General features: G+C 30.9%; 1 protein-coding gene across 1 annotated transcript; it reads right to left on the bottom strand.

Moving 5' to 3' along the window:
• Positions 1-7,981: 7,981 nt before the first annotated feature.
• LOC114186153 (LOB domain-containing protein 41-like) lies at positions 7,982-9,551 on the bottom strand. Its single transcript, XM_028074182.1, has 2 exons — positions 9,143-9,551; positions 7,982-8,988 (listed from the first exon to the last, which is right to left on the bottom strand). The coding sequence occupies exons 1-2, from the start codon at positions 9,330-9,332 to the stop codon at positions 8,276-8,278; spliced, it is 903 nt and encodes a 300-aa protein (XP_027929983.1). The 5' UTR covers positions 9,333-9,551; the 3' UTR covers positions 7,982-8,275.
• Between the last annotated feature and the right edge of the window lie 846 nt (positions 9,552-10,397).

The raw sequence follows: 10,397 nt of genomic DNA, 5'->3' as shown, positions 1-10,397 counted from the left end.
ACGAGAATCTTGTATATGTAATATATTTTTTACTCTTTCAATTAGGTTATTATCACAAATATATAGAGAAAAATAAAAATCTTAATAATAATTCTTCAAGTCTAATTATTGGTATGTGTCGTTTCACCAGAAAAAAAAGAGACAAGTACTTGTAGCACTCCATTTTGTTTCGGTAGAGCATTGGTTGAGGTAGTAACTTGTGTATCAAGTGTTTTTCATAGACAATGTTCGTAGTTGTGTTTTAGGTAATTGAATAATTTTTAAGAATGTTCAAAGAATTTTAATATAATAATTAATAAATTGCAAAATTTCAAGTAAAACGGACAAATGAGATTAAGGCTTATTTAGTTTTTTTGTGATCAATAGTTTAATTGATTTAGTGATAAAAAATATGAATATTTTAAAACAAAGGAGGTGCTGAAAATTTATTATTCTTTTGAGTGCCGATCATTGCATGTTGTTTGGATGGAATTTCAGATGTAACTAAAACTTTAAAAAAATATAAAAAAAAAACTTTTTTTTTTTAATTTAGAAGTTCTTGGCATATACAAAATCTTTTCACATTTTATTTGGTTGACTTCATCTTCATCATTATCTCCATCATCTCTGAGATACGTATATATAGAAAACTGGTTAGCCAAGAAATCTTCAAAATGGAATCATCAAGAAGTTAAAGCTCCCATTAATTTCTTCTTTTTCTTTTTTCTAAATCAGTCAAACAAAAAAATCTAAGAACATGCTTCATAGTTCTTGTTTGGCTTCCTCAATCCCGAAATCTGATGATGCTCCCAAAGCTCTGTCAAATTTACGAACCAAATTTATATTGCAACATTGACTCTATCTCCACGTTCATATCATAATGTTAATATTAAAATTTATATTATTTTCGATTCAAAATCTCAAAATCTCAAGAAAGTGAATTTATGTTTATTTTTATATAACACTCAATTATTTTATTAATATTAGACTTAAACTCACACTTGAATCTCTAACAGTTAAGTATCACTTTCAGATATGATTGTTATTATGATCGGATATCATCTTCGCCATTGATGTTAGGGTTGGTAGCAAAAGTTTGGCATATGAAGTGGGAGTGAGTGCAATGTGAGCATGAAAGGGAAATTGGTAGAATTTTGAGGTGCCATATACCCTACAATGGAAAAAGGGTTACTGAAACTTCATTGTCGGTAAAAAGAACGATGAATATGTGGTTTTGTTGATTACAGATAGGAGCATATATAATCTCTCTATAAGAGCCCTTTCTCAATTCTCCTCATGCAAGCTTTCCGCTTTTTAGGGTCAAATGTTGAATATTGGTGCATCTTGATCGGATCCGTTGACTTTTTATGCCACACCATACCTTTCATGGGGCACATATGCATAATGCTTGACCTAAAAAAGAGGTCAGTGATGGAGACACATGTAACAACTCCAGTGTTGGAAATTGGACACAAAATTCAAATGTTTATTAGTAATTTGATTCGATCACAGTCAATTAGTCCAATTTCTCAAAAAAAAAATACTAAATTGAGTATTTGTTTTGTGAAAAAAAAAAGAGATTAAATATGTTTTTGTCCTTCAAATTAAGTGAAATTTAAAATTAGTCTCTCTTCAAAATTTTTGACTAATTTAGTCATTCATATCTAGAAATACGTGAATTTAGCTCTTTTAACCAAATATTGTTAAGTTTATCTGACGTTTCAAGCACATTTCATGATAATATTTGGATTGTTTACACCGTTTGACACATTTTCGCTTTAATGTTAACTCAAATATTATCATAAAATACGTTTAAAATGTCAAATCAACTTAACAAAATTTGATAAGAATGACTAAATCCACACATTTTTAAAAATGAATGACTAAATTGGTATAAAATTTTGAAGAGAGACTAATTCAAAAATTCACTGAAACTTAAAGGATCAAAAACATATTTAACCAAAAAAAATTAATATGAACTCTTATTTTAAATGGACATTAATATCGTTTGAAAGTATCATGTCTTAAAATTTAGATTTACAGTATATTAATATCTGAATCATATTTTGTTTAAAAAATATTATATGTCAAAATCATAGAAAATTTAAAATAAAATATAATTTAAATTTTGACAGATAACACTTTTAAATCATATTAACGTTAGAAGAGATCACATTAAGGCCCTGTTCTTTTGAGGGGATGTACTGTTCAAGAGAATTGGAGAGGAAGGCATGGAGAGTGATTACCTTGTTCTTTTTGGGATGATGCAAGGGAATGACGGGGATGGATTAGAGGGATGGCTAAAAAATTTCATCCTTCTACTATGGAAGAGATTAGAAGGTGATGGATACAAAATTACCATTTTATCCTCGTCATATTTATTTTTTACCTCTTATTCTCGTAATTTTTTGACACGTGTTCACACAGTGTTGTCTTCTTTCTTATTTCTTCACATAAATTTATCTTTTAATTTTAGTTTTAATTTATTAATAAAAATAAATAAAATTTTATTATTAACAAACATCTAAAAATCTTAAAGTTAAAAATATATAAACAATATATAATTCTATAAAATTTGAAAAAAAGAAAAAAATTTATTAAAAAATGTTACCTATATTTTTAATAGAAATTAAATAAATTATTCTAAATGATTTATATAGCATTTTATATTACTTTTAATATTAGAGATATTTTGGTAATCTCATTTTTTATCTATTAATTTTTTTTAATATGTCACATCACTCAATTCAATCACAAACTTTCACTCTCTAATCTACTCTAAAATCATCTGCTAATTTCTTAAGAAGAACAACATCAACTTCATCGTCTAATCCTTTCCATCTCTTTCTCTCCCTCTCTTTCTAATTCTTCCTCTCAAAATATCAGAGACTAAATTTTTATGACATTATTTATTATATTTTCATAAGTTGTGTGATTTGCTTCCCCTTTTGCCTGGTGTTAGGGTTGGGAATGGAGATGCATATGGAATGCCTTGAATCTGTTAAGCAGTAAGTAGTGTGTGTTTGGTAGGCATTAATGGGTACAGAATCTGTAGAGTTGACTGATTTGTTTATACTGTAACATTTGCTCTCACAAACCCTCATTGTCTCTGTCAAACTTTAGCTACTGTGTCTTCATAAACAAAAAAACTCATAGGTTTTGTTGCTATTTGAATCATGAGGATGCATTCACATTTATCAAAACAAATAAAACATATAATAGATTAAAATGAAATGGAGTCAAGTTAAAATTTTCGTTTGATTATTTACATTATTTCATCTCATCTCAGAAAGGTGAAAGAAATTCTCTGAAGTTAATGAACATTAATAATTAATCAATAATTAAAAAAAGAAAATTTACACTGCAAAAGATAATAATCAGCTTTTTTTTCACCACATAATAAAAAAAAATTAATTCAAATAATGTCTACTTTTATCGACTTAAATAGTAAAACATAACTCTATTATATTTTCTTTTTCTTTTTCATGTTCTCCTCAATGTATAATTCATGATGATGAGTTTTATTTTTAGAGTGATAAACAAGTACTATTAAGAATGCAAAGAGACGGGGCAAGATATTTTAAGATTTACAATACTCTGCAACTTGCATATCTATTTTTTTTTTTCTTTCCATGGTTGGAAAAGAAAAATAACAAAACTGTGCATTGAATAATAACGCATCACTTACGCTTATGATATCGGATTTTAAGCGATTTGTTTTTGAATTAACCTGGGTTATGGTCATGGTTGATCCTGATACTGTTGGAGGGTACAAGTATGGTAATGGAAATAACACTATAACACCATTCTTTCGTGCTTATTACTTTGCACTTTCTAAAACCAAATTCGAATCTTACACTCTCTCAATCATTCTACACTTTCTGGAAAATTAAATCCAACACGTTTTCAGTAAATAGCTTCTACGTTTACATTACTAACTGAAAAATAAAAATTACCAATAAGATAACATGTCATAATTATCGTATTTGAGATATTGTCCGTATTGAAATCTGAATTTCGTTACAGTTTGTTCTTAAGATATCTTTAAAGATAAAAGGAAGAAGACGTATTCAAACTATTTTTTGAGTTCTACTTTTAAACGATGTAAAATTATTGGATGTACCGGAACAATACAGTTATAAAGCAATCAGAAATCATCGATGTCCAATCCAACAAAAAACCTCTGAAGCTTGTGATGTTTATGTTAATGAAGCAAAGGAGGCAAGTTGTGTAGACATTTATAGTTGGAGCACTGAGATTGGAGAAATGACAGATGAGAAAAAATGGCGATGGGATGAGTAGCATTTGATAATATTATGAGTGAATTGACAAGGCACTTACTTTGTGACCACCCCACCTCAATACATATAAATACATATCCTTCTTTGGATAAATCGCAGAAAATTTGTATTACGTTATATGTGATATCTGATAAGACAAACAAGAAAATTTGTGATCACACTTGTCAACAGTTATTGCCACCATTTTCCCTTAAAGTGGCCAAAGTGGATCAGCACTTCACTGTTCAAGATGAGAGCAAGACTTCACACAGATTCTTCACCTTCTGCAAGATGGAGCCAATTGAATTTTCAAAGATCGTATTTCTCTCTCTCGGAAGTTTCTAATCGAATAAAATAAATAAATTACTAGAATTATATATAAATCTTATCTCGCAAGATAATTTTGTAGAGTTAGTAAAAGTTTAACATCGACTAGAATTAAATAAAATTTTGTAGAGTTAAGTTAAATTTAAAATTTAGATTTAAAATTTACAGTTAAATATGCTTGTAGAGTCTAAATTTGAATACAAAATTTAGAATTTGTTTTTGTCACAAAATTTATTACATTTTGATCCCAAATTTTAAAAATAAATAGATATAATCCTTTTAATTTAACTGTATTAAACAAATTTTATGTGTTAAACAGTGTTATGTGCCTACATTCGAATTTAAACATGTTAAACCATGTAAACACTTAAAACAATAATTCGAAACTTGGTTTGAGATGTTAAAAAAGTATAAATTATTTGGACCAGGAGGACTCTATCTACTTATTTTTAAAGTTTGGAAACAAACTAAATCAAAATTTGAAAAAAATAATCAATTTCGTATCAAAATTTAAAGAATAAAAATATCTTTATCTTTACAATTTATTTCTTAACTTAATAATAATAATTAAGGATGACAAAATTATTTGTATTCTCAGATAAAATTTACAACAGATAATTAATATCAGTAAATATTTACTATCTACAAATATTTTAATACGTATAAACAGGTGAAAATATATATCTGTACCCGTAGAAATCAATTTCTTTAATCAGCTTACAAGTAAAACTTAACTTAATTATATTTTATTATTTTATTAAGTTAAATTTAAATAAAATTAAAATTAAAAAATAATTTTTATTTTATTAAATTTAATTTAATGAAAATTAAAAAAGTTATATTTAATTTAATTTAAATCTTTGTATAATTTTATTTAAATTTAATTTTAAAAATTTATAAAATATTTTTTAAAATATTCGTGAGTATCATAATATATGAATATGAGTAAATTTAAAATGTACAGTAAACATTCCGATATGATATCATCTGTTTGAAGAGGTACCAAAGATGATAAAGAATTGAATTTGTTTGAACACAGTACCAAAGATCGTACTTCTCACTCTCTCTTCCTCCAACAACTGTGTTGTCAATCAACTCACACCATTCTCCATAACATATTCCTAAGGATAAGAACTTTTGTTTTGCACCAACTAACTCATTTTCAGTATTTCTTTTTCCAAACTTTCGTTTTTTTTAACAACCGTTGATGCCAATTTTTATACTTTTCCGTTTAAAGTTTACACAAAATGTCGTGAACTATAGCAGACAAGTCTTATCGTCACCTCAATTTGTTTTCACATCATCTTTATTCAATGTGATTTTCAAATTCACTTTTTTCTCAAACTATAATCAAATATCATCTCTCCAAATGTATAACAACCTTAAATTACAGTCAAAACATTAATAAATGACTTTTAATTCTAAAAATAACTTTAATTCTTTTTTTTTTTTCATTTCAGACTTGCTATTATTACCCAAAGGATTTTAGGTTTTTATTCATTTGGATAATCTCACCAACTAATATAACTTAATTCAATCCAAATAGATTGGATTGAATTTTTTTATTATTATGTCAAATTTGATCCAACCCATAATCTAATATAAGTTCAGTATATGAAAAATCTTCATTACATAATTTAGTCCGATCAAAATTATTAAATAATTCAACTTCATTTTTATATTAACTAAGTGTATACTTTTAAAATATTAAATTTGTCTATTCTTGTAATATAGTTTATTTTAAAAGAATGTATTCTAAAAGGTCTTTAAAAATATTTTTAAATTACAAATTTTAACAAAAACAAAAGTAACTCAGTTAATCAAATTCAATTTTGGTTAAAGGTAAGTTGAGTTATATTATAAAAAATAGATGACAAAAATAACTCAACCCAGAGTCATGGATTGTTGGTCCAAATCCAATCCTACATTTACGTACCTTAAAAGAAATAATTTAGTTCCCATGAATAATAAAAAGAAAAGGAGAAAAAAATTAGCTCATTTAGCTTTTATTTACATAGAAAAATATTAAATAGTTTCATATTTTATTTTCATATATTTATTTACATTTTTTAGCTTATCTATCTTTCAAGAAATATATAAATTTTATACAAATTTGATGTGATTTCTCATATTTTACTTTAATAATATAATATTAGATTAGATCACTATAAATCACATTTAGTTATAGTTTATCTTGGTCTCACGGTGATTTATGATGATCTAATATAAACCATAAATAAATGATTTATGGTGATCTAATATAATATTACATTATTAAAGTAAAATTTTAATAGTTATTATTAGTTAAATTTAATAAACTATTGGGAGGCATGGGAATAGCGGTACTGTACCAAAAAAAGTTATAACCACCTTAATATGGTTCATTGTAAAAGCCCAAAAGAGTTGAATGGCGCTACTGCACCCCCATAATTTGAAACTGCACTCCCTTGAGTGTTGAAATGACTAATTTATCCTTATTTTTTTTACTTTTTTTTTTGTTTTTTTCTTCTTCCTATACTAGTCGTGCGTCCTTCTGCAAGTTCGTGAATATAGTTCCATTCCTTACGTATTTTAGATTTTATATTGTACCTGTTTTAGATTTTAGATTGTAAAATTTAGAATACAAAATATATATCCCAAATATACAATTTAAAATACAATATATAATATAAAATTAAATTTCAAATCATACGCTCTAAGATATAAAAATATTATGTAATTCAGAACTGAAACTGAAAGCCCTGAATGATAGGATAAATTTGGAAATTTGAAAGTTATGAAATGGAGGTTGAAATTGCGAGGGTACACTAAGAAAGGCCCCTTTCATCTCCTTCAATTAATTGAGCATGGGACTACATGGGCCCATTACCTACCCGACAGAGACTGACCGGATTGATTCTTTGGGCTCATCCTTACTTCGTACCATCGTAAAAACTATGAAATCATAAGAAGAAAAAAAGAAACCGTACCTCATAGTTTTGACACTGATTAATTCATAAAGACATTAATGATTTATGATAGTGGAAACAGAAAAAATAAAAAAATGGGAATTTGATTTATATGATAAAATTTAATAAATAACTCAGAGACTTATTAAGGCTTTCTATGACTGTGTGCGGTTGTACCCATGTCAATAACTCGTGCATATTTAAGCCCAATAATCAAACAAGTCATGGCTTTATTACCCATCACCCTGATTTTTATTTTCCGAATTTGGGCTTTGAACTCTGAAGATGCTGTAAATTAAAACAAAAATTAATGTTTGTTACGTATTATTACTTAATTCCATTCTCTCTCATTTTCAGGTTTCTCTACTGCTACGATATTTTTCTTTTTAATGTTTAAAATATGTTGAAAAAGCATTGAACATTGTAAATTCTTGAAGAATAGAATAATTGAATCTAATTATGACAGAATTACTGTCTTTTCAGTTCTGAAATATAAGGTATTTTAAACTTCTTTCTGTAAATGCACCTTTTTCATAATCTACTTAACAGTTGTCATTCATGTTTGAGTTTGTACTGCATCGCATTCACAACCGAAAAAAAAGGGTTAAAAATAACCCAATTACAAAAAAAAAAAAAAGATTATTAAAAGAAGAAAAAAAAACAACAAAAGGGTTCTGATCTCTTGTATCAAAGACATACATAAAGCCGATGGAATCAAAACTGAGCCGAGAGACGAGTCGCTCAAGCCGAGCATTCAAGCCCCAGCTCCATCTTGCACGACCCACTCTCGGCCGAGCCGCTAAAATCCTTCAACTCGATCCTTCTCTTCTTCACTGGAACCACGTGCTGCGCACGTGAAACCGGTTCGAACCCAAGCGTAAGCTCCAAACCAACATCATCGGTTCGTTGCACGATCTTGGGGTTTGAATCCGGTTCATCTCGGAAGAGGATCGAAGTCTCCGCCGTCTCCACCGACACCATGCTCTCGCTCTCCACCGCATTCGCCGCCTCAGACTGGTGGCTCAGCGACGATTCGTGACTTCCAGACCGATTCAACGCCTCTTCGGTCCACTCGCATGTCATCAAACCCGGTTCAGAAGAACCCAATTCGGTTCCCTTGCTACCGTTGTTTTCGTTGGTGGTGGATATGGGCTTGGCGTTGACAACCGGACGCCGGACCCGAGACCGAGTCTTGACTCGCTGCTGCTGAGTTTCGTTCGACGCGGCGGAGTTCTCATCTCTCGACACGTGGCGTATGTCGTATGCCTTGAGGGGTGGGCCCCGCCCGCTAGCCGCCGCTTCAGACGTGATCGGTGTGATCGGCGCGCCTTTCAAGACGTTTTCCACGGCGGCTTGACACAGCTGCCAGCTCCCCGACCACAACAGACCAACTGAACCGTAAATCGGGTTCACTATCCGACCGCATGCCTCGTACAACAACGAACGAAAGATCGCTGCAAAAATCAAACAAAACACATCAGCTCAGTAAATTTAAATTCCATGCATACAAACAAAATCAATTCACAAGATGATCGGTGCCGGAATTTACAAGCTTTTATTTATCCGACACTGATCCCACTACTCAGATTCTGGGAAAATGACACAAACCTGGACGAAGATGTTCTGGGCCTGCGTTAACGAGATTCATGAGCCCAGCACGACCGTAGAACTTTGCGAGAAACACAGTAGCATTGGCTTGGGATTCTGGGCTTTTGATCCACTGTAAACAGGGTCTGATGCTGCAATTCTCACTGCAACCTTTTCTCAGGACTCGACACCCATTGCAGCTCATCCGCATTTTCGAACACCCAATTGAGAATCTTGGAGACTGGAGAAGAAAGAAGAAAAATTGAAGAGACTTTTTTTGTGGGAGAGAAAGAGGAGATTGTGATCATAGAACTGAGCAAAAGGAGGATATATATTTGTTGGGGGTTAAGGAGAGAGAAAGAGGGAAAGAGAGAGAGAGAGAGAAAGATTTTTCAGGTACTGGGTTGTGGAGAACGCAGTTGTTTCTGAAGAATTGTTTTATAGTATTAGTAGTAGTTTATTTAACAATTATTACAACACCAACACACACAAAGGCAAACCATGGTTTCCACGTTCAAAGAGGTTGGAGTTCGAGGAAGTAAACAGCTAGTTTTAGCACACTCTCAGGGAGAACGCGTGCATTCAACTCCCAATCATAAGGACACTCATCCCTTTGTTATTGGGACATAGATGACGTGGGATAACCCTTAAATGCCACAGACTCGGAGGTGTCTGCCACAACTTGCACTGCACGGTTGTCCTAAATTTGCTTCCTCCGAAACCACCCTTTAAAGGGTGTAATATTACGGAATCTGCCACCGCGATGTGAGAAAGAGGAAAAAGGTGAAAGAGAAAGAGGGAATGAAGAAAAAGCATGCAAATGGGTACAAAAATTGAGGATAGAAGAGCGAGGCGCGTGGCGATCACGATCAGGTGACAGAGTGCGGTCGAATCGCCACATATTGTGGAGTGAGGATCCATCCACCAACACTCTCTCTCTCTCTCTCTTCAAAGAGCGGTTTTTGAATGAAAATTAAAAAAGAAAAACAGGGAAAAAGCTCCTGGTTTTCTGGAATGGGATGGAAAGCGGTTTTTTTGAAAACCGGATACTGGTTTCCGGTTTTGGTCTTATGACTGTGGGCGCGGTTGATGAAAGGGAAAAGCATTAAAGCCAATGGTTTTGAAGATGAGATGGGCGTGTGGGGCGTCGCGTTTGGTTCTAATCCAAAGTTTACCAAAATTTAAATCACCAAAAAAACTATCTTATTAAATCAAAATCAACGTGCATTTGTTCCTTCTCTCAAAAAAACATTTTATCTATCTTCTAATCTAACTA

This window comes from Vigna unguiculata, chromosome 5 (genome assembly GCF_004118075.2).
Source record: "Vigna unguiculata cultivar IT97K-499-35 chromosome 5, ASM411807v1, whole genome shotgun sequence".
Taxonomy (NCBI): Eukaryota; Viridiplantae; Streptophyta; class Magnoliopsida; order Fabales; family Fabaceae; genus Vigna; species Vigna unguiculata.
Note: the sequence above shows the minus strand (reverse complement) of the source record. Positions and strands in the feature narration are given on the sequence as shown.